Genomic DNA, 25,721 nt, shown 5'->3' on the forward strand with positions numbered 1-25,721 from the left:
TATTCAAAACCTTTTGCTCCTGAATGTAATTTTAAAGACTGCTGGGATTTAAAATCTTGCATTATTCAAATCATATTTAGTGTATTTGTACATCATGGATTGCATGGAAAAGGTTCAACACAGAAAGAACAAATAAAATGAATGTACAGGTGAGTTAAATAGAGGGACTTTACATCACATCTCCTCATAGTGAGGAGTGTGCAACACCATTACCCCCCTCCCAATATTTTATGTAAATCATTAAAATAAGACAACTAGACATATCTTTTCAGTATTACTTACTAAAGAATTTCTAAATAAAACTGATCAAATGGATTTTAACACACTTGTGTGAAACTCTATGCCATATTCTTCTACCAGGGTAACGCTCCTTTTCTAAAAACATTTCATGAAATAGAAAAAAAAGTGTAAACTGTGGCCATTTAGTTCCCTTTATATTGTATTCGCCTAAGCATGATCTTCATCCACATACCAATTTTTTTCAAAACTAGCTTTTTTTGTGTCAGCAATTAGACATTGTTCTTAGGGGGGGGGCTAGTTACCCCCTAGTACCCTATTACAGAAGCGACTGATTCCTCACTTCGCCTGACACGTTAAGGACATCTTTACAATTGCGCGAGCAGGTTGCATTCAGAACTTTATAATTTCACAAGTGAGAGTGTAGGTGGGTGTTCCTAGTTTGCATTGTCGCCTAGGGTAGAGACGCGCGAATAGGCTACTCTGAGGTGATCCAACAGGCTGCCCTGACTACACACTGGCTAAATGCTCAGCACGACCACACAGGTGCATCTGTCTTAAACGACCTCCTGTCTAGTCCTGGTATCTGCACACAGTAATACATTAAGGGAACGGCATACGACAATGAGCTCCTCTCTTCCCAAAAGCGAATCTACCACCTCTCTGCTGAGAGCTTCGGCCGTGCCGGTGAGTCGGAGGTCCGAACATTCTGAGCATCATGGGTCGCGCAGCCACTGTAGTCACATCCACCAACCCGACGGAGGTAAAGATGTACCTGACGAGCCGTGTTGGACCGATGAGCGCGAGGCAAGCGCGCGCAGACCCCTTTGTCAACCGAGGCATGCTGGTGGCAGGACAGACAGGAATGGATGTGATAAACGGGGACATTCCCACCAACAAAGCAGCCACTACAATGACGGCTACAGCCAGGAAGAAATTAGAGAGCGGATGGATCGGAGCGGGAAAGACCGCAGTAAGTCGTCTAGACACCCACACCACCACCACCACAACACCTCAAGATGTGACCTGCCGCCAGCGCATCACCACGGCAACGCACGTCCGGGGCGGAGGTCTTCGCCAACTCCATCCTATACTAAACAATCCGACGATACTGCGTACTTTTTTGAATCAAAGGACAGAATAAATACTGGGTCGTCCACGAGTTTAAACTCGGTCCCACCCGCAACGGCCACGCCAGTTACCGGCCCCGTTACCAGCCGCACCTCCAAAAGACTCAGCACAGCTCCATCTGAACATGACTCCAATCTGCACCCGATAGTGAAATCAGTTTTCGGGCAGGTACGTAGTAGTCCCGTGTCTAGACAGAACTACAACACATTATTACTCTCGAACAAACATTCAAAGTCAGCACAAGGATTCAACAAGTAAATTAAACTGGGGATTAATAGTCATTATCAATACATACGACCATTGCCAAAAAACGGCGCGCTACAGAAGTTCCCCTTTTATTCAATAGGAATTTATGTATTGTTTTAAGGGTAATTTCGAATTGTCATTTTAGACAATCTTCGTATGCTACACCATCACTATACTGTAAAACTGTCTGTCTCTAACAAAATGCAAAAAGATTCAACTTAATTTACACCGTTGTCCCGTTAATAAACGCGTAGTGTTTGTTGTGTAACAAAGCGATGGGGGAAAAAACACGTTTAAAGGTCCAATGCAGCTGTTTTTTTTAAAATCTCAATATCAAATCATTTATGTGTAACAAATAAGTACCTTACTGTGATTGTTTTCAATTAAAATGGTCAAATAAACAAAAATAGCTTCTTAGCAAAGAGCAATTTTCAAGCAAGAATTTTGCTAGGACTGTCTGGGAGTGGTCTGAGTTGGGAGGGGAAAACTGAAAATTAGCTGTTACTGGCAGAGAAGTGTGGAACTCTCTTTCTTATTGGTCTATTGACACATTTACCGCCTGGTGATGTCACTAGGCAAGCCAAAACTGCATCCCACGAAAAACAGGATGAAATTTCATGTGGTCTTTTCTCTTACAGTAAAAATGCTTTATCATAATGTTCACAATTTCACAGTATTGTTTCAACCTCATAGTGTGGAAATATATATATAATCACAGGAAATCATGTTTTTGAACGTTTTTTTAACAGTAATTCATGGCACAGAAATGTAGAATGCGTGACAACAGAGAAGGTATTATGGATTTTTCCAACTGCACAGTGCACTACACAATGCCTCAAACTTGCCCCCAAGATTTCAATGCCTTAATATATTTGAAACAAGACAGTTTGAGACATATGAATAGTAGCCTATAAGTTAGATGATATGGCTCAGACAGCTCAGACATGCGTGATATACACACCTAGAGAAAAATTGAATGCTTCACAGTGTCAGGTTGGTCTGGTAGGGTCAAAGGTGAGAGACAGGTAGAGCAGCAACCCAAGCCAAAATGTGACCGGACACCCATTCACCCCTGCTGACCATATTAAAAATGTATGTACATTTTGAGTCCAAATTGAACTTCCATGTATCTGATAATTAGTTTTATGGAGGGGCTGGCAGACTACCATGCGTAGCAGTATGAATAAGGATACTCTCATCATGTCAGTCAGGTGGATAAACTTTCCAATCCTGTGGAAATTGTAGCTGTGCTGAACACCCGACTGCCCACACACACACACACACACACACACAGCTATTTGTGGTAAGTCACACTCACATCAAGTGTTTAAAAAGAAAGTGACATTGAACAGTGATAACACTGTGAGAAATTGGGGAAGGTAAAGGTAAAATCGACGCTATACTTTGGGGCTGTAAACCTACAGATGGAGAGGTGAGGGTGGATGGTAAAAGAAGGGTGCTTCTCCATCTCTTCATTCCTGCATCCCATCTCCTCTACCATCTACAAATACGAAATCCCTCCTCAAAGTCCTCATACAATAGTCTCATTCCTACTGTGCCTCTGTTGCTCTTCATATAGGATATCCAGTTTTCTTTCTGTGCTTTGAAATATTTGTCTCAGTACTGAAGGAGATATAAAGCTCAGGAGGCAATACTTTCCTCATGTGTTAATTTGTGCCAGAAATAACTTCACTCAATCTAGGCCAGAGCTCTAATCAGTCACAGGAGTTCCAGGCAGCAAACCCAAAACTATGCAGCACTGCTGTGCTCTATACTGCCTGTCTCAATCTGCTCCATAGTGAGACAGTAGTCCTCTATCACTCTATCCAATCATTATGCTTTGAAATGGGAATACAGAAGGACCGCTAATGACAATATCTGTTAACACTCGCTTGCCTGTGAAATTGCTCAGCTGGAAGAGTTTTCAAGTAGAAAAAGTGTGCAAGGTGACTGTGTCACTTGATGCTAGTTACTGAAAATCAGAGACTTGTCACAACACTCTCAGACTCTTTCAGTAGTATCACATCTATAACTGGATATGCAGTATGGTTGAGTCCAATTAAGTCATTGCAAAGTTTCAATGCACCTGAGAGTTGTGTTGTGGTGCCGAGATATTGCAAGATATTCTGTTTCTCTGATACAAAGGTCGTCTGTGTGTCTGCGTGTGTGTGCGCGCGTGGGTGTGTACTTCCCTGTGTGTGTTTGCACAAATGTGCATGTTTGTGTAACAGTATAACTTTAAACCGTCCCCTCGCCCCGACATGGGCGCGAACCAGGGACCCTCTGCACACATCGACAACAGTCACCCACGAAGCGTCGTTACCCATCGCTCCACAAAAGCCGCTGCCCTTGCAGAGCAAGGTGCAACACTACTTCTAGGTTTCAGAGCAAGTGACGTAACTGATTGAAACGCGTACCCGCTAACTAGCTAGCCATTTCACATCCGTTACACTCACCCCCCTTTCAACCTCCTCCTTTTCCGCAGCAACCAGTGATCCGGGTCAACAGCATCAATGTAACAGTATAACTTTAAACCGTCCCCTCGCCCCGACCCGGGCGCGAACCAGGGACCCTCTGCACACATCAACAACTGACACCCACGAAGCGTCGTTACCCATCGCTCCACAAAAGCCGCGGCCCTTGCAGAGCAAGGTGCAACATTACTTCTAGGTATCAGAGCAAGTGACGTAACTGATTGAAACGCTAGTAGCGCGTACCCGCTAACTAGCTAGCCATTTCACATCCGTTACACTCACCCCCCTTTCAACCTCCTCCGCAGCAACCAGTGATCCGGGTCAACAGCATCAATGTAACAGTATAACTTTAGTGCGTCCCCTCGCCCCGACCTCGGGCGCGAACCAGGGACCCTCTGCACACATCAACAACGGTCACCCACGAAGCATCGTTACCCATCGCTCCACAAAGGCCACGGCCCTTGCAGAGCAAGGTGCAACACTACTTCTAGGTTTCAGAGCAAGTGACGTAACTGATTGAAACGCGTACCCGCTAACTAGCTAGCCATTTCACATCCGTTACATTTGGATCTTTGGTTGTGATACTCTATTAGAGGACACTGCCTTTCACATTTATATGTCACATCTGATTGTGTTTTTGTATTGGCACTGGTACAAGTATACTTTGAATACATGTTTTGATATGGAGTGAGAATATACCCACTGACATTCTACATTTCATATTTCCATCAAGGTCTGCATACAATCCCTACAGAACTTATTTTCTGTCAGTGGAAGCTAAATATAGCATTCCCAAGACCTGATTATAAGAGAGTAGAGGAGAGCAGCCTTTTATGTGGTAGTAAAAATATTCAAATCCTTTGGCTAATGCGCTACCTGACAAAGCCAGTTTGCAAGTTGGTGACTTAAGCAGGGATTCCTGCATAAGCAAACGCATTATCTCAAGCATCCGTATAAATAGCAGGTTTTCATTTTCATCAGAAGGAATGACTGAAATAGAGGGGCTATGAGGTCATGAGACTAATGAGTGTTTAATGAGGAATGATTCCTATCAGTAAAGGAACATCTTGGTCTAAGAACAACATGGCGGTCTAGACGTATGAATAAATAAAACAGCACACATGTTGGTCAGTCATGATAACAGCATCATTACACTCATACTCTCAGTGCACGGGGGACATAATTATCTCACACATAACTGCTTTCATATTTTCACTTCATCTGTGTTGTACTTAGCAAGACTGTATGTCGATGTAGTCATACATTAATTACAGTATATAGGCTACATTTTCCATCGCTATTCATTTATAGACCAATCCAGGTAACAGCAGCACCTTGGACATGGACAGAACAGCAGTGGGTCTGTGTCCCACCTGGAATTATCACCAGTGAACTTCTGCCTTGCTTCTTAGCCACGATTGGGTCAAACTCTTCTTTCAGTCTATTCGCAGCTTTCACTGCTGTATCGAGTACTTTATTTGACCCAAAGATACCTGTTCTGAGGAAAGGAAAATATTAATTGGAAGTCTGGGAAAAGAAGTAAATAGATGATAGTTTCTCAACAATGAGAAAACACCTCTGAGATGACACCACCAGATGGAGGTGACTGCTTACAATTTGGTAAACAGAGAGTGTGCGTTTGTTTGTAAGATTTGTGTCAAGGATTTGTATTACTATAAACCGTGGATACAAACACAAAGCATTTTCAATGTATTCAAAGTGGTGTATTTGTGTGTACATCCGTGTACCCAGCTTGAGCTAATAAATTACTCATTATTAAACTGTGTTGTGTGTTAAGGATTTTGACAATCACACATTAGCAAATCCACAGTTCTCAAACCAAGCCTCTGTGTATTATATAAGCAGGTATTTAAGGAATTGGATAAATAGGAGGAGGGATCCGAGCTAGGTGGACAGGCATGCTGATAGGCCTGGGTTATGTAAGGAAAACACAGGACTCTATTTTTCCTCTTCAGCTCCCTGTTGTCACAGCATCTGACAGCTCTCTGGTAAAATCACAGCTGAGGCTTCCTTTTCCCTTGCTCCCTTTTCCTTCTGTTGCTCTCTCTCCCTCCTCCCTACCTTCCCTTGTCACTCTTCCACTGAATCATCTTCTCTGTCTCTCTCTCTCTCCTTTGTCAGTCTCCTTTCTTTCCCTTTTTATTGGTTCTCTGACCATCTTTCCATCCCTCCCTTTTTACCTCCCTCCCTCCCCCCTTCCCTCTCTCCCGCCAGGGTCATACTGACCTTGATGAGGTCTGAAAGGGAAAGAGAATAGGGGGGGGGGCAGAGAAAATGGAGAGAGATCATGGATGACAGAAAATAGAGCGAAAGGGGGAAGGGAAAGGAGGTGTGGATAAGCTGCTATGATGTAGGTATTGTCGTATGAACCATGTCATTTCAGTTTTCAATATGTTTATAGCCCAAAGACTATTTATAGCCACGGATGGGTATTTATACAGTCCATTAACGGATGGTTGTGAAGGAGCTAGATGTTTTCACTATTCAGTTAAATCCTCATTGAAATGGGAAGGATTAGACCGTGAAATTCAAGAGACTGTGTAATGACGTGTGTGTGTCCGTGCGCATGTGCGTGCACGCGCGTGTTTGTGTGTGAATATTAATTATTAATATTCATGGTAACCTGAGGCTGTCTGTAGCCAGTGAAAGAGGAAATCAGTGAGAGAGAGAGAGACAAAGAGAGAGAGAGAGAGAGTGAGAGTGAGAGAGAGAGATAGAGAGAGAGAGAATGAGAGAGTGCGAGAGAGAGAGAGAGAGAGAGAGACAGAGAGAGAGTGAGTAATGTTGATAATATTTCCCATCTTGTTTTGTTTTGTCTTTCATACCAGGTCATGTGTCTTCTCAGTCATGTTGAGACTGGTCTACTACTGTTGCTTTAATGTATTGTTGTTCTGATTAATATTGTTGTTGTAGTTGTTGTTAATGGTAATCCCATGTCCACTACTACTATTTTTATTGCTGTTGATCCCACCATTTATTTATATATAAATATATATATATTTTGTATATTTTGTATATACATATATATTTGACTTTGATTTTTCGATATGTATACTTTGACAATGTAAGTAATAATGAACTTGCCATGTCAATAAAGTCAATTGAATTGAATTGAATTGAGTGAGAGAGAGAGAGAGACAGTGAGAGAGAGAGATAGACAGAGAGAGAGAGACAGAGAGAGAGAGAGAGAGACAGAGAGAGAGAGAGAGAGAGAGAGAGAGTGAGAGAGGGGGAGAGAGACAGAGAGAGAGATAGAGTAAGAGAGAGAGAGAGAGAGAGAGACAGAGAGACAGGGAGACAGAGACAGAGAGACAGACAGAGAGAGAGAGACAGAGAGAGAGACAGAGAGAGAGAGACAGAGAGAGAGAGTGAAAGGGGACACAGAGGTTAAAGCAGATGAGATGCAGAAGAAAAAGAGAAGTGTAATATTGGCTGGGGTTGTATAAAATAGTATGTGCTTTGCTATTTGAAATGTTGACAGGAAACTACTCCCCCTCCATTCTCCTTTTTCATGAGCTTCTCTCTTCACTATCCCTAGCACGGAATTCATTAGTCTCAAATGAAAGATGATAGTTTCCTTGCCATAAAATAACAACCAATTCAACCTAATCAATTATTCACACTTGAATTAAAACGACTGTTATATTTTTTAACTCAGGAGATGACCTGTCACCATGAAGGTCACCATAGCCTCTCTCTGCCTGGGGCACTTTTATAGGTCACTGAATGGATGCTCCTCTGGTGATCTTCACATACAGAGCTGTGAGGCTGCGAACATGCTACAAGGTCATCGTCCCAATTCAACTGGTTTCTCAGGCTCAGCTCTCCTCCATAAGGAGACAGGGTTGTTCATTCTTCAATATTTAACCCCAGATGAAACGAAAATACAAAGAATAAAGCACATTATTAATCTATTTTCTCAGAAGAACATCTGTATCTGAAATGTGAATAGTGACGTGAGGCAATGTAGCGTTATAATATACAGTAATAATTATACGTCATTGGAGGAGGTACAACCTTTTTACTGTGAGACTAATATTTTCATTGTTGTATAGAGGTTACAGAATGAGCCCACACTCACATACAGTACCATAGTATAGTACATTGGGTATAGTACATACATGGAATGAGAAAAGACATACCATGACGGCATCATGAGAGATGACGTTATCAGCCCCCCCAGTCCCAGACCCCTCTCCCTTCTCTCCCAGCTCAAATCTTCTTTAAACTGCGAATGCCATTATTAACATGACATTTCCTAATGGAATTAGCTGCCCGTCTCTCCCGTGACAAACTGTATACGTGTGTGCAAGTGTGTCTGCATGTGTGCAGCTTGTTGAAATACTAAGGCATGCTTTCCTTTGTGTGATGACTGTGGGTGTTCATGTGACTTGTTATTAGCACACATTATAGAGGGATTTTTGTATGGTTGAGTCTATATCAGGAGGTGTGTGAATGCAGTGAGCATTATTGTTTATGTGAATTGGCACCATTATGTAGGTTTTATAAGCTGCGTGTGTGCTGTGTCTTTGCAATGACATTATGAGAGCCGACGGCTCCCGAGGCTGATTTCTGATGTGTTCTGATGTTCACAATGAGCCTTTGTGAGGGGAAACCGAGAGGCAGAGTGAGAATAAATGAATGGAAGAGAGAGGAGAGACGAGAGATAGGACCTTGGTGTGTGTAACTATGGGAAATAATTGACAAAGTCAAACAGGAAATGATGTCGTTGATTATGTGACCAGTGGCAGCCACTGCAGGGGATTGCAGGGATTGCTATCAGCATCAGCATCCCTGTGGCGCTTTCTGTCTAAAAGCTGAGACCCCTGTAGCTATTTAGCAAGTATATGCAGTGATTTGTGGTGTGTGTTTGCGCGTGTGTGTAGTACATGTACGCATGTGTGTGTGTGTGTGTGTGTGTGTGTGTGTGTGTGTGTGTGTGTGTGTGTGTGTGTGTGTGTGTGTGGTCCATCATTCACATGCCTTTTATGTTCATTTCGTGCATATTTTGTAGAGCTTTGACTTTGATCTCAATACTGTCCCTTCTAGCTTAGCATGACTTTGTGATGAGCGTACTCTTCTGTGTGTGTACATGTGTGTGTACGAGAGAGGGGGAGGTAGCCTATTGGTTAAGAGCGTTGGGCCAGTAACCGAAAGGTCGCTGGTTAGAATCCCCGAGCTAACTAGGTGAAAAATCAGTCGATGTGCCCTTGAGCAAGGCACTTAACCTTATTGCTCCTGTAAATTGCCCTGGAAAAGAGCATCTGACAAATGACTAAAATGTACATGAAGAGAGAGAGGGGAGGGAGAGAGCGAGGGGAGAGAGGGAGGAGAAAAAGAGGGGGAAGAGAGAGCGTGTGTTGTATTTTTAGCTCCACAGCCCCACATCTGTGTGTGTTTAATCCAGTGTATGCATGTGTGGGTTTAATCCAGTGTATGTATGTGTGGGTTTAATCCAGTGTATGCATGTGTGTGTTTAATCCAGTGTATGTATGTGTGGGTTTAATCCAGTGTATGCATGTGTGTGTTTAATCCAGTGTATGCATGGGTGGGTTTAATCCAGTGTATGCATGGGTGGGTTTAATCCAGTGTATGCATGGGTGGGTTTAATCCAGTGTATGCATGGGTGGGTTTAATCCAGTGTATGCATGTGTGGGTTTAATCCAGTGTATGCATGTGTGGGTTTAATCCAGTGTATGCATGGGTGGGTTTAATCCAGTGTATGCATGTGTGGGTTTAATCCAGTGTATGCATGTGTGGGTTTAATCCAGTGTATGCATGTGTGGGTTTAATCCAGTGTATGCATGTGTGTGTTTAATCCAGTGTATGCATGTGTGGGTTTAATCCAGTGTATGCATGTGTGGGTTTAATCCAGTGTATGCATGTGTGGGTTTAATCCAGTGTATGCATGTGTGTGTTTAATCCAGTGTATGCATGTGTGGGTTTAATCCAGTGTATGCATGTGTGGGTTTAATCCAGTGTATGCATGTGTGGGTTTAATCCAGTGTATGCATGTGTGTGTTTAATCCAGTGTATGCATGTGTGGGTTTAATCCAGTGTATGCATGTGTGGGTTTAATCCAGTGTATGCATGTGTGTGTTTAATCTAGTGTATGCATGTTTGTGTTTAATCCAGTGTATGCATGTGTGGGTTTAATCCAGTGTATGCATGTGTGTGTTTAATCCAGTGTATGCATGTGTGGGTTTAATCCAGTGTATGCATGTGTGTGTTTAATCCAGTGTATGCATGTGTGGGTTTAATCCAGTGTATGCATGTGTGGGTTTAATCCAGTGTATGCATGTTTGTGTTTAATCCAGTGTATGCATGTGTGGGTTTAATCCAGTGTATGCATGTGTGTGTTTAATCCAGTGTATGCATGTGTGGGTATTTGGATTAGTGTCTCCAGTGTGTTGCTCGGGGGAAGGTAATATGTTAATGAGCTTCTTTACCACTTTCTCTTTGCAGAGATGGTTTGAAACAGTGCAACAAAGTGAGGGAGAGAGAGATGGGAGAGGGAGGGGGGAAAAGAGGGAGAGAGAGAGAGAGAGCGAGGACGGTGAGCCAATGAATAAAGCAATCTTGCATTTTCTGATTTGAGCGCATGCATCGCATGCCTGCCTCCTCTCCCTCTCATGTCTTTGTCACTTTGATCTTTCATTCTTTGTAGTATTTCTTTGCTTTCCTCCATTTAGGTTTACCTCCCCTCTTCCCTCTCTTCCTGTGACTCCCAGTGTCCTTCCCTCTAGGTCATATGTTGATCCTGTGCAACCTCACTCTCCCACTCTTTCTCTGTGCGTCTCTCTCTCCCCCTAAATTCCCTCGTCTTAGTTTCTGACCCACTGGACCCCCTTTCTCTTTATCCCATGCATAGAAACACATGCACATGCAAACGCACACGCAAACACATGCACACACACCACACAGGCATACTAACACAGACACGTTTAGAGACGCACCACACACCGAGAGGGACTTCACCATGGGGAACTCTGTCAAATCTCACTTCTCCAAGAAGGTAAGGTTTTGTGTACTGTGTTCTGGCTGTGGTCTACCTGAACCCCTGACTGTCTGTGGTGCATGTCTCACTATGTGTCCATAACTTGACTGGAGGCTATTGGACCACACTGGACCTTTTTGACCCTGGGATTGTGTCACGGGAGGTTGGTGGCACCTTCATCGGGGAGAATGGGCTCGTGGTAATGACTGGAGCGGAATCGGTGGAATGGTATCAAATACGTCAAACACATGGTTTCCAGGTGTTTGATGCCATTCCATTTGCTCTGTTCCGGCCATTATTATGAGCCTTCTCCACTCAGCAGACACTACTGGATTGTTTACAGTAGTGTTGGACTGTGAGAGACTTGGTTTTAGAGCACACTGTTGTATTGACTGTGAGAGACTTGGTTTTAGAGCACACTGCTGTATTGACTGTGAGAGACTTTGTTTTATAGCACACTGCTGTATTGACTGTGAGAGACTTGGTTTTAGAGCACACTGCTGTATTGACTGTGAGAGACTTGGTTTTAGAGCACACTGCTGTATTGACTGTGAGAGACTTGGTTTTAGAGCACACTGCTGTATTGACTGTGAGAGACTTGGTTTTAGAGCACACTGCTGTATTGACTGTGAGAGACTTGTTTTTAGAGCACACTGCTGTATTGACTGTGAGAGACTTGTTTTTAGAGCACACTGCTGTATTGACTGTGAGAGACTTGTTTTTAGAGCACACTGCTGTATTGACTGTGAGAGACTTGTTTTTAGAGCACACTGTTGTATTGACTGTGAGAGACTCGGTTTTAGAGCACACTGCTGTATTGACTGTGAGAGACTTGTTTTTAGAGCACACTGCTGTATTGACTGTGAGAGACTTGTTTTTAGAGCACACTGTTGTATTGACTGTGAGAGACTTGTTTTTAGAGCACACTGCTGTATTGACTGTGAGAGACTTGTTTTTAGAGCACACTGCTGTATTGACTGTGAGAGATTTGGTTTTAGAGCACACTGCTGTATTGACTGTGAGAGACTTGGTTTTAGAGCACACTGCTGTATTGACTGTGAGAGACTTGGTTTTAGAGCACACTGCTGTATTGACTGTGAGAGACTTGTTTTTAGAGCACACTGCTGTATTGACTGTGGGGCATCGCAGTTAGACTTCTGGTCTGAGGAGCAGTGCTCCCGCTCTTACAGGCTAGTTGTGAATATTAGAGGAGACAGGACAACCTAGTGTGTCATGCTGTTGTCTCATCCACCCCACTGAGCCACAGTAACTAAAATAGTCCGCTGACCAGCATAGAATACCGACTGTGATGCTTGAAATCATTTGTGGACTGGATGACGACAATACCACTCTACCACGCATTAGGATGTCACGACTTCTACCGAAGTCGATGCATCTCCTTGTTCGGACAGTGTTCGGCGGTCGACTTCGCCGGTCTTCTAGCCATCGCCGATCCATTTTTCATTTTCCATTTGTTTTGTCTCGTTTTCCCACACACCTGGTTCTCATTTCCCTCATTATGTGTTGTGTATTTAACCCTCTGTTTCCCCCATGTCTTTGTGTGGTATTCTGTCAAGGTATGCGTGAAGGGCTGTAGGAAGTCAGGCGCAGGAGAGCAGATATTTGGTAGCAAAACGGAGCCTTTTATTTGGTGAACCAAAAGCACACGGCACAAACGAACACGAAATACAAATACGGGTTGAACATAACCAGCCTAACGTGCGCATACATGAAAACAGATAAACAATACCACACAAAGACATGGGGGAAACAGAGGGTTAAATACACAACACATAATGAGGGAAATGAGAACCAGGTGTGTGGGAAAACGAGACAAAACAAATGGAAAATGAAAAATGGATCGGCGATGGCTAGAAGACCGGCGACGTCGACCGCCGAACACCGCCCGAACAAGGAGAGGCATCGACTTCGGCAGAAGTCGTGACATAGGACTGTATTGTGTCTGTTTTCCCATATTTCTTTGTCATAGATATATACCAGATGGACATATAACTGTTTTTCCCTACTGAATGTCAGTTGAGCTGGAGTGACTGTGTTGGAGTCCTCAGTGTAGCCAATGATGCTCAACCGTCACTCAACTGTAGTCGAGAGTGTCTAGTTGTGTCCTGGAACCCGCTAGCTGGGATGAGTGGTGTCAATGAGCAGGTTCATGTCAAGATCAACCACATGAGTCAAAGGACTTAGCCCCAAACCAGCGTCACCACTTCACCCCTTCAGAGGGGATACAGTGGCGCGGACAAACCAACAGGTGGCGCTATCCTGTTTAACCCTGCCTGCAGGAGCGCCATGAACCGTAACCTGATCTTAGCAGAAACCTTGTTGATACGGGTTGTTTCTGCAACCGGCTGATGTTCATTGTTCCGTACGTGGACTACAAACTGGATTTGACTGAGCGGCATGTATCTATAGAATGGATATATTGGACTTAGTTTTACAGTATCTGCCAGCGCTACATGCTTAGTCTGTGTACAACAATGACAGCCACAGTTCTTTAGCTATCTAGTACAAAGATAACTGCACAATAAAGACATGATTTCATGTTGTGGGAGCGCTGGTCCACCATGCATCAGGGATTTAAATCCTCTTCAGCAGCTGTACATCCTTGAGCGTGTACGGTACAATATGACAAGCAACAGTTGAAGCCATCTGGTAAATAGGGAAGTTACTTCTTGACTGCTTCTCACATTCTAATATTGTTCTAGCTGCCATTTCAATGTCATCATTTTTAACATTAGTAGTGATTTTGGTGACACACTAGACCTTCAGAAAATCTGCACTGCTTCATGCATCACTTGCTCAGATTACCCAGTGGACAGTGTGATGGGGTGCACTGTAGCAGGGCAGGAGCTGGCACTAGAAATTCCACAGCAACAGATGGAGTATGAAGGTCATCCAAAATTTCCCACCAAGCTAATTAAAATCCCACCAAGGGAGGGAAGGAAGAAGGGCAGGGATAGAGAGATAGCTGTCTCGCTGCTGTGAAAGGCTATTTTGGGGGGAAACAAACAATGGAGGGAAATAGAAGCATGTCCTTCTTAAGTTGCCCGCTCAGTGTTCCTTGTATAGTGACCCTTTTGTCATAAGCCTGTCAGCGTTCCGGTCTCTGAACACAGCTCAGCTCTGTCCACTGATGCCACTTTTCTATCTGTCTGTCATTCGACTGAAGAAAGGTTGGCCCTTATTTGCCTTGGTGCAGATTAATATTTGTAAAGGTTTCAATGGTGGCTGATGTTCCCCTCTTTAATTAACCTGAGGCTCTGTCTGTAATTGGGGCTGTGCATTGTGTGGCCTGCCGCTGCCCCGTGGTCCACAGACTAATTGGTCATTATAATGTAATGGCTGGATGGATTTGATTCCTTCCATCATTGGGACAATGGCTAATTGGAACGAGCACAAATAAGCCATCCATCGCTTTCATATGCAAGTGGCTTTCCTGTCATGAACTAAACCCTGTATTTAAAGGTTAAATGGAGATTAGACAAAATGATGTATTGACAACCCTACATATTTAACCACTAATGAGTGTGACCATTTTTGGCGGTAGCTGTCACATGGAACACTGTACCACTAAACTGTGCCTGTCAAAAGCAGAATGGCTTGCAGATATTTGTTTGGGTCTTCCTGCGTGTTCTCCCGTGGATTGGTCTGATTGTCTTAGTTAGCTGTTGTGTCTCTTTGATTGTATACATCTGGCAGTGTGCTGAGTCAAATAAGTGTCCCCAGCTGCACAGAGAGCGTCTTTGGGATGGATGGGTGGGTGGCATTCAGTGCCCCGTTCACTGAACCCAGCACCTGACTGTTCCTTTCACATGACTGACACCCTGACCAGCCCCATTACCATCCTGACCTCTGACCTCACAGGGACTAGCAGACCTCAGCCTCCACCTCCAACCACCCACCCTCATGCCAGCTAGCCTCTTGTTGTAGTCTGACTCCATGTTGTCCATCCACAAGCTGAGTCACAGTCTGTGTCCCTGTCTCTGCCCCTGCGCCTCTATCTCCTGGCCCCACACTCTGGATGTCTGTGGCCCCAGGACCAGAAGAAGAACTACAGAGCAGTGCAGTCCTGTGAGGAGGGGACTGGGGGGGGCTATCTTGAGCCACTAGTGGCTATGGCTCAGAACGGAGGCAACATGCACAACGTACTGGGGCCTGCCTGCATCTTTCTACGCAAGGGCTTCGCTGAGAGCCGGCAGGCTGTACGTAAGTCCAGACACAAACAGACACATGCCCATAATGCATGCAGAGACACATTTACCGTATGTAGCTGCACCTGATAAAACAGTGTTCACAAAAGCTTACACACAATCATACAGACATTCTGTCTTTGTCTGCTTCTTTTTCACCCACGTTGACCAATACACTCCTTATGGACTCAAAGAAGAAGGTAATGGACTCAAAATATTTGCAGTAACCTGCCAGTTGGTGTGAAGATAAGTGTATGCGTATGCGACTGTGTGTGGGTGTGTGTGTGTGTGATGGCACTCATTGCCATTTGTGTCACGCTGATAGATTGTAAGTCCTTGTGGTACACCTAGTATTACCCTGACAGACTGCTATCCTGAGTACTAAAGTCTGTGTGGAGCAGCGGCAGATGTCTTCATCTGTCTCACTCTCACTGTGATCAGTGGAAAGGCCTTGTCGTTAAGGGAAGATGTGCACTGACCTCTCCTTGGTAGACTGGCACCGTCCATAGCCTGTCCTGACGATGTGCTCTGTTCTGGGGATGCAGGGGTGGATGCGGGGTCGAGCTACTTCAAAGGCTAGACTTTAAACTTGAGAGAGAACAAAAGGAACTCCTTCAGTCCTTGTTCCCCCACGACTCACCACCAACCTTCAAAGGTGGCATGTACCTCTCACCTAAGAGATAGGCTACTCAGACAAGCGTCAGACAAATTCTCTAGACTAAGTTGCATTTGGGTAGCCTGACGACTCACTAAATTCTTCCCCTGTTTTGTCGTTCGCTACATACTTTAGTCTGAGACTGCTAACATTGAAGTCATTTGTCGTGACAAAGGGCACGAGGGGCGTTGTACAAAACAAAAACATCAACGATTGGATCGTCTCTAACCAATCAGAGTATCAAAGCCAATGACGCTTTACCCACGTGTGTCCTGGCCCAATCCATCTTTTTCTGGACCAATCAGACGGCTCCAAATGTGTTCGCATTCGGTGAAGGGTTGGGGAGCTACTCAGATCCAGACTTATTGCGGAGAAGAGACTAACGTCAGTGGGCGTCCAAATGCATAGCATTTGGCCGGAGCAAGGAGTCTGAGTAGCCAGGCAAGCATTTGGGTTCATCATTACATGATTTAACACAAGAAAGGGGTTGCACACATGACAAAGGTACTCTATGATATATTATACTGAACAAAAATATAAACGCAACATGTAAAGTATTGGTACCATGTTTCATGAGTTGAAATAAAAGATACCAGACATGTTCCATACGCACAAAAAGCGTATTTCTCTCAGATTTGGTGCACAAATTTGTTTACATCCCTGTTAGTGAGCATTTCTCCTTTACCAAGATAATCCATATCCCTGACAATTGTGGCATATCAAGAAGCTGATTAAACAGCATTATCATTACATATGTGCATCTTGTGCTGGGGACAATAAAAGGCCACTCTAAAATGTTCAGTTTTGTCCCTCAACACAATGCCACAGATGTCTCAAGTCTTGAGGGAGTGTGCAATTGGCATGCTGACTGCAGGAATGTCCACCAGAGCTGTTGCCAGAGAATTGAATGTTAATTTCTCTACCATAAGCCGCCTCCAACGTCGTTTCAGAGAATTTGGCTGTACGTCCAACTGGCCTCACAACCGCAGATCACGTTTAACCTCGCCAGCCCAGGACCTCCACAACCGGCTTCTTCACCTGCGGGATCGTCTGAGACCAGCCACCTGGACAGCTGATGAAACTGAGGAGTATTTCTGTCTGTAATAAAGCCCTTTTGTGGGGAAAACAAATTCTGATTGGCTGGGCCTGGCTCTTCGGTGGGTCTATGCCCTACCAGGCCCACCCATGGCTGCGGTCCTGCCTATTCATATGAAATCCATAGACAAAGGCCTAATTAATTTATTTCAATTGACTGATTTCCTCATATGAACTGTAACTCAGTAAAATCGTTGAAATTGTCGCATGTTGCGTTTATATTTTTGTTCATTATACTATTGTTGAATTGATAATATCTGACAAGAGTTTTGTAGCATCATGAGTCATCACCTGAAGAGTGCCACATGCTGGGTTCTAACCCTGTCTTGTAATTCTTTACAGGATAGAGAGCTGAGGCCGGAGGAAATGGATGGTAAGTATCGTTATACAGGAGCCTACAGTTTAAATGACAAAGAGCCTTCATATTGCATGGCATTGCATGGTATTGCATGGTATTGCATAGTCCAGATCGAGCTGTAGCAGTCCTCACTGGATTAGATGCAGACAATCAAAGGGTCTGACCTTGGTAAACTTTCATTGTCATGTTGTGTGCCTTTAAGTGCCTTTCCGTGAACTTTACTGCCCAAAATCATCATTGAGCCTGTGGACTGTTCCAAGCTTACACAAGCTTACCTCTCACCCTCATGTTCATTATACCACTACACTCATTGTAGTAGTAACAATAAACTAACAATGATTTTGATAATGTGGTTGAAATACCCAATTGATATTTCTCCATGTGTGCCTCTGTCTCGCAGAGTTGCGTGAGGCTTTTAAAGAGTTTGACAAAGACCATGATGGCTTCATCGGCTGTAAAGACCTGGGCAACTGCATGAGGACCATGGGCTACATGCCTACAGAGATGGAGCTGATTGAACTGAGCCAGCAGATCAATATGAACTGTGAGTAACTCTCTGTGTGTGTGTGTGTGTGTGTGTGTGTGTGTGTGTGTGTGTGATAAGATGGGGAGAATGTCGTGAGCGTAAAGGTCCAGTGTTCCTTTTTTCTATGATATTTCCTCTCTCTCTCTCTCTCTCTCTCTCTCTCTCTCTCTCTCTCTCTCTCTCTCTCTCTCTCTCTCTCTCTCTCTCTCTCTCTCTCTCTCTCTCTCTCTCTCTCTCTCTCTCTCTCTCTCTCTCTCTCTCTCTCTCTCTCTCTCTCTCTCTCTCTCTCCCCCCCCCCCCCCCCCTCTCTCTCTCTGTCTTTCTCTCCCTCTCTCTGTCTTTCTCTCCCTCTCTCTGTCTTTCTCTCTCTCTCTCTCTCTCTCTTTCTCTCTCTCTCTCTCTCTCTCTCTCTCTCTCCCTTTCTCTCTCTGTCTTTCTCTCTCTCCCTCCCTCTCTCTCTCTCTCTGTCTGTCTTTCTCTCTCTCCCTCTCTCTGTCTTTCTCCTCTTTCAAGGTTGCATGTTTCTGTTATTGTGCAAATGTCCCTGTAGATGTATTCTGTAGAAATGAATGTTTCCTCTATCCTCTATATCACACAGTGGGAGGACATGTTGACTTTGAGGACTTTGTGGAGCTGATGGGGCCAAAACTTCTGGCTGAAACAGCAGATATGATTGGGGTCAAGGAGCTGAGGGACGCTTTTAAAGAGGTGAGAATAAGGGATGGAGAGAAAGTAGGGTGGTATGGAATGAGAAAAGAATAAGAGAGAGAGTGATGGAAGTAGAGTGAGAGGGAAAGGAAGATAATTAAAATAGGAAGGTAATGAAAATAGGAAGGTAATGAAAATAGGAAGGTAATGAAAATAGAAATTAGATAATAGAGAAAGAAAGAACCAAATCCAAAGGCGATGAAAGAAAGCTAGAAAGGTTTAAGCTAAAGGAAAGTTGATTCAATGAGGAGAAGCACTACTTACAAGCGGAACTCAATAGTCATTTGGGAGAGATGACGCTGTTTGGAAAGGGCAGAATACAATATTGCATGATTAACTAGTTCACTGTTAATTACTCGTTCAGTTTGACACCAATGGTGATGGCAAGATCAGCACATCAGAACTCAGAGAAGCAATGAAGAAACTTCTTGGTCAGCAGGTAAGAAAAGTAGTCTTTCTCTTTGTGTGTTCCCTCACTCTTTCACTCAACTTGCCCACGCATCTGTCTGATCCTGTCACTGTAGCCTACATCAGAGTAATGTTATTTCTCCGTTCTTTCCCTGTTCTGCTAGGTTGGTCACAGGGACCTAGAAGACATCCTGCGGGACATTGACCTGAATGGAGATGGTCACGTAGACTTTGAAGGTGAGCTGTCTAAGTGGGTTCTACGATACCTCCTTATAGGACGTTATTTGACCGGTATTATCGTCGTTGTTATTTTGTTGTAAGAAACATCCCAGGGGGCACGAACTGGTTGAATCAACGTTGTGTCCACATCATTTCAACAAAAGTCAAACGTGGATTTGAAAAAGTCCTCAATGTTAAGGAATTCCTTGGAATGTTTGTCTCTTTTCCACCCAACTTTTAACCTAAATCCAATGACATGGTTCAAATTGTTGTTGATTTCACGTTGAATTCACATTGGTTGAAAACTCAATCAAATGTAAATCCAAACTAGACGTTGAACTGACGTCTGTTTCCAGTGGGATTAAATTGCAGCACCTGACAAATCCCTCTCCACTGTTCTTATCCAACCAGCCCCTTTGGGATGTCTGATATTGCTCAACATGAGCTCCCTCATAATAACAAGTCTCCACAAGATGTTCTGGCTTGCTTTATTGAACATAAAGCAAGCTAGCAATCTTGTGGAGACTATTCCCTTCGGACACTCTCACATACTCAAATACAGACACAGTGCACAAACACTCTCTGTCTCTCTACCGCTCACACACTCTTTCTCAATCACACACACACTCTCTCCAGCTTCACACTCACATACAAGCACATACACATGCATAGACACGCTGCCTCAGTGCCAATCCTCACACACACACACACACATTTTGAGTCAGGATACTCCAGCACCATGCTGAGAGTGAGGCGGGAGGATGAAGGGAGTCGGGCTGTCTGTCAGATTATCGTCACACCAAGGGATTATGTCACCACATAGATGACCAAGAGAACAAGGAAAGCATGCTCTCTCTCTCTCTCTCTCTCATTATTTTCTCTCTCTCTCTCTCTTCTCCATCCCCTAACACAGACTCGAAGACAGGCGGGACAAAAATAGCAATGTGCTGCTATTCTTCCTAGAGTCATTACCCACTAAATCCATCCATGTTTAGGATCCCCAGTGCTCATTTAGAAATAGAATTGTTGCTATGAAAATACATCTTTCATTTTATTGGCTGATAGAAGCACGTACAGTTCTTCAAAGAGCCATTATCTTCAGCCCCTACACTTGATCTAAATCATGTTCATTCTCTATCTCTGTTGTTTTATTCATCTTTCTCCTCACCCCTCAGAGTTTGTACGTATGATGTCTCGCTGAGTGACAGGTTAAGCACCTGTAGGCCATGTTTCTGACTGGCCCCTTTCCTGGTAAGAGAGGAAGAGAAGGAGAAGAGATGCCGGAGCCGTTACCAACGGACCACTTACCTCTGACTTCTGTACAACAGAAGGGGAAAGCAACATATCAACAACCGCCCTGCTACTGCCACATCCGAAGACGAGCACAGAAGCTGCCGGAACAACGTCAGCGATCATGATGCTGTATGCTGCCGTCCTTAAGAGCAAAACAGAACAACAGCCAGCCTCCCACAATTTTACACTGTACATTTCCGATATTAGAGGTGTTTGTAGGTGTTTACAGGGGCTAAAGAGCAATGTGATGTTTGAGCTACTTACAATCATTACCATGGTTGGTTAAGGCTATGGGAAAGTAAATGAGACATATTGATATTTTCTCATGCCAGCGTCTCCCATAACCAACCTAAAGCACCATATTCCCCTCTGGGGCCTTTTACTCCTAAGCTAAACTTTTTAATGGCAATATTATTTCAATGTACCTACTGTCAAAATATGTATTGTTCATGTGTGCGTACGTGTATGTTTGTGTGTACCTCAATTCTCCCATATTGTACGATTCCATATGTCTTAAGCTACTGTAGAGTTAGTTTCAAACCCATGGCCTACGCTAGACAACTGTCTCTGTCTTGAAATACATCTCATGTATTAGCGCTGATGCACTTCTTCAGATTTTATTGTTATCAAACACATATCGAGTTACATTATACAAGCTTTGAACATAGATGGGCAACTGTTTTGATAAAGGAAAAAGCATTTTCATGAAAACCGAAGACTGGGGAATGGGGTAGCAATCATAAATAAACTGTTTACGTCTGGCCAACCCAATACCCCAAAAATGTGTACAGTGTTTTGCATGAATACTGAGATTGTATGGAGTGACACACTGTCACTCCATACAAATCAACAATGTGCACCACAGACAAACATACACACTGTAATTTATTGTGGTGATCAACATAACACTGAAACCTGTGTCTCTCTATGTGTGTAAAATCAGTGTGTATCTCTGTACTGATGAGAGTGTGTTTGTGTTTGAGTGTAGAACTTGTGAGTTTTTGTGTGTCCCTTACGCAGTCTTATTTGTGACTTTGAATTTGTCTTGTGCGATTCTATGCATGCCAAATACTAAAACAATGTGTAGCGTAGTAGTTGAGAATAAACAGCTTTATTGCAATTATACACTTTGTGTGTGTGTGTGCGTGCGTGTGTGTGACCTTGTCTGTCTGCATTCAGAGTAGAGAGCATTCAGACTGGACCTGAGCTAGTTGGATATACACTGAGTGTACAAAACATTATGAACACCTGCTCTTTCCATGACAGACTCAGGATTTTTAAGCCTTGAGACAATTGAGACATGGATTGTTTATGTGTGCCATTCAGAGGGTGAATGGGCAAGACAAAATATTTAAGTACCTGTGAACGATGTATGTGCCAGGCGTTTGTGTCAAGAACTGCAACGCTGCTGGGTTTTTCACACGCAACAGTTTCCCGTGTGTATCAAGAATGGTCCACCACCCAATGGACATCCAGCCAACTTCACAGAACTGTGGGAAGCATTGGAGTCAACATGGGCCAGCATCCCTGTGGAACGATTTCGACACCGTGTAGAATCCATGCCCCGACGAATTGAGGCTTTTCTGAGGGCAAACGAGGGTGCAACTCAAGGTGTTCTTAATGTTTTGTACACTCAGTGTACTTCCATTAGCCTATAGGTTGCAAAAACCTGTCAGATACAGAAATAATGTAATTGATTACAAAATATTTAGAGAACTGAAATAGCATATGCAAAGACCCAGTTTGCTTTACAAAAGGAGTGAGAGAGAGAGAGAGAGAGCGGAAGGAAGGAAGGAAGGAAGGAAGGAAGGAAGGAAGGAGAAAGTGTATTAAGAGAGTAATAACAGAGAAAATGCAGGAGCGTTATCACAGAAAAAAGACACTCACAAAAGGTTCCCTTTAAACACACATACCACAGATATGGTTAGGCCTACTCACAGTTCATGTTGATCTGCTGGCTCATCTCTATCAGCTCTAGCTTAGGCATCACAAGAGGTTGGTGGCACCTTAATTGGGGAGGACTGGAGCAGAATCAGTGGAATGGTATCAATTACATCAAACACATGGTTTCCATAAGCATAAAACACAATTATATAAGGAATTGACAACTCGTTCTCATTCTGAGAAATAAGGTAGGCCGCTTGATTTCTGTAAAGTGTACACTGGGAGTCGGGAAGCAAGTTCATGGAGTGTATTTAATAAATATATTAACATAGAACAGAACAAGAAACACGGGTAGTGTACAGACATGAACACTGGAACAGAAACAATAACACCTGAGGAAAGAACCAAGGGGAGTGACAGATATAGGGGAGGTAATCAAGAAAGTGATGGAGTCCAGGTGAGTGTCATGAGGCGCAGGTGCGCATAACGATGGTGGCAGATGTGCGTGATGATTAGACATTGATTAGATTATTTCTGACTGTTTGAAATGCAGTGTATTTGACCTTCAATTGTAAAACAATGCTTATTTAGAGATTTAAAAAATAAAGTAGATATATATCGTGAATCACCCATAAGTTAGGAAAAAAATCAAGATCATATTTTTGGGCCACATTTCTCAGCCCTAGGTGGAACCAGATAGGATTAGACTTTGAGCAAGAGCCACATAGAGATGCAATTAAATTACTATAGTATTTTAGCCAATCCACCTGGACTCAGGGGTAGACGTAACATAGTGACACAATATAGTACATTTAAATCCGGGACACTCCAATTAGTATGATACAGTGCATTGAGAAAGTATTTACACCCTTGACCACATTTTGTTGTGATAAAGCCTGAATTCAAAATGGATGAAATATTTTTTTCACACCTATCTCCACACAATAACCCATAATGACTAAGTGAAAACATGTTTTTAGAAATGTTAGCAAATGTATTGAAAATTAAATAAAGAAATATCTAATTTACAGAAATATTCACACCCCTGAGTAAATACGTTAGAATCACTTTCGGCAGTGATTACAGCTGTAAGTCTTTTTGGGTAAATCTCTAAGAGCTTTCCACATCTGAATTGTACAATATCTGCCTATGATTATTTTCAAAATTCTTCAAGCTCTGTCAAATTGGTTGTTGATCATTGCTAGACAACCTTTCCAAGTCTTGCCATAGATTTTCAAGCAGATTTAAGTCAAAACTGTAACTCGGTCACTGTCAACTCGGTCACTGAATATTCACTGTCTTCTTGGTAAGCAACTCCAGTGTAGATTTGGTCTTGTGGTTTAGGTTATTGTCCTGCTAAAAGGTGAATTAATCTACCAATGCTTGGTGGAAAACAGATTGAAACAGGGTTTCCACCTAGATTTTGCCTGTGCTTAGCTCCATTCCTTTGTTTTTACTCCTGAAAAACTCCCCAGTCTTTAATGATTACAAGCATACCCTTAACATGATGCAGCCACCACTATGCTTAAAATATGGAGAGTGGTACTCAGTAATGTGTTCTATTGGATTTGCCCCAAACATAACACTTTATGTTCAGGACAAAAAGTTAATTGCTTTGCTACATTTTTTGGCCGTATTACTTGTTGCAAACAGGATGCATGTGTTGAAATATTTGTCTTCTCTGGAGGCTTCTTTCTTTTCACTTTGTCAATTAGGTTAGTATTGTGGATTAACTACAATGTAAGTTAAGTTCGCCTGTATCTATGTAGTGACTGGGTGTATTGATACACCATCCAAAGTGTACAGTAATTTTTTACCCATCTACCAATCAGTGGCGTGTACTCATGGATGCCAAGGGAAGCCAGGCTTCCCAAAGAATTGACCAAGAAAAAAGCCAATCAGCATTGAGCTAAACTGAGTGACCTCAACTCTGAATGGTCCTGCTCACCAAAAAAAAAAAAAGTGTCAAGGGAAGCCAATTTGGATTTGGCTTAACATCAACCACATCACATCAAAAGCAGAATGTCATTACAGAAAAACTGGGTCGGCGTGGTTACACGTGGTCTGCGGTTGTGAGTCTGATTGGAAGTACAGTGGCTTGCGAAAGTATTCACCCCCCTTGGAATTTTTCCTATTTTGTGGTCTTACAACCTGGAATTAATATATATTTTTGGGGGGTTTGTATCATTTGATTTACACAACATGCCTACCACTTTGAAGATAAAGAAATACGACAAAAAAAAACTGAAAACATGAGCGTGCATAACTATTCACCCCCCCCCCCCCCCCCCAAAGTCAATACTTTGTAGAGACACCAATTACAGCTGCAAGTCTCTTGGGATATGGCTCTATAAGTTTGGCACATCTAGCCACTGGGATTTTTGCCCATTCTTCAAGGCAAAACTGCTCCAGCGCCTTCAAGTTGGATGGGTTCCGCTGGTGTACAGCAATCTTTAAGTCATACCACAGATTTTCAATTAGATTGAGGTCTGGGCTTTGACATTTAAATGTTTCCCCTTAAACCACTCGAGTGTTGCTTTAGCAGTATGCTTAGGGTCATTGTCCTGCTGGAAGGTGAACCTCTGTCCCAGTCTCAAATCTCTTGAAGACTGAAACAGGTTTCCCTCAAGAATTTCATCCATCATTCCTTCAATTCTGACCAGTTTCCCAGTCCCTGCCGATGAAAAACATCCCCACAGCATGATTGGTGTTCTTGGAGTGATGAGAGGTGTTGGGTTTGCGCCAGACATAGAGTTTTCCTTGATGGCCAAAAAGCTAAATTTTAGTCTCATCTAACCAGAGTACCTTCTTCCATATGTTTGGGGAGTTACCCACAGGCTTTTTGGTGAACACCAAACGTGTTTGCTTATTTTTTTCTTAAACAATGGCTTTTTCCTGGCCACTCTTCGAGAAAGCCCAACTCTGTGGAGTGTACAGCTTAAAGTGGTCCTATGGACAGATACTCCAATCTCCGCTGTGGAGCTTTGCAGCTCCTTCAAGGATATCTTTGGTCTCTTTGTTGCCTCTCTGATTAATGCCCTCCTTGCCTGGTCCGTGAGGTTTGGTGGGCGGCCCTCTCTTGGCAGGTTTGTTGTGGTGCCATGTTCTTTCCATTTTTTAATTATGGATTTAATGGTGCTCCGTGGGATGTTCAAAGTTTCTGATATTTTTTTATAATCCAACCCTGATCTGTACTTCTCCACAACTTTGTCCCTGACCTGTTTGTGAGAGCTCCTTGGTCTTCATGGTGCCACTTGCTTG

General features: G+C 43.3%; 1 protein-coding gene across 1 annotated transcript; it reads left to right on the plus strand.

The window, feature by feature from the left end:
* Window positions 1-631: 631 nt before the first annotated feature.
* Window positions 632-21,701, plus strand: LOC120026069 (calcium-binding protein 1-like). Its single transcript, XM_038970858.1, has 7 exons — window positions 632-1,536; window positions 17,407-17,437; window positions 17,823-17,966; window positions 18,547-18,656; window positions 19,021-19,095; window positions 19,229-19,301; window positions 20,459-21,701. The coding sequence occupies exons 1-7, from the start codon at window positions 862-864 to the stop codon at window positions 20,482-20,484; spliced, it is 1,134 nt and encodes a 377-aa protein (XP_038826786.1). The 5' UTR covers window positions 632-861; the 3' UTR covers window positions 20,485-21,701.
* Window positions 21,702-25,721: the final 4,020 nt, after the last annotated feature.

Source organism: Salvelinus namaycush, chromosome 31 (genome assembly GCF_016432855.1).
Source record: "Salvelinus namaycush isolate Seneca chromosome 31, SaNama_1.0, whole genome shotgun sequence".
NCBI classification, from domain to species: Eukaryota; Metazoa; Chordata; class Actinopteri; order Salmoniformes; family Salmonidae; genus Salvelinus; species Salvelinus namaycush.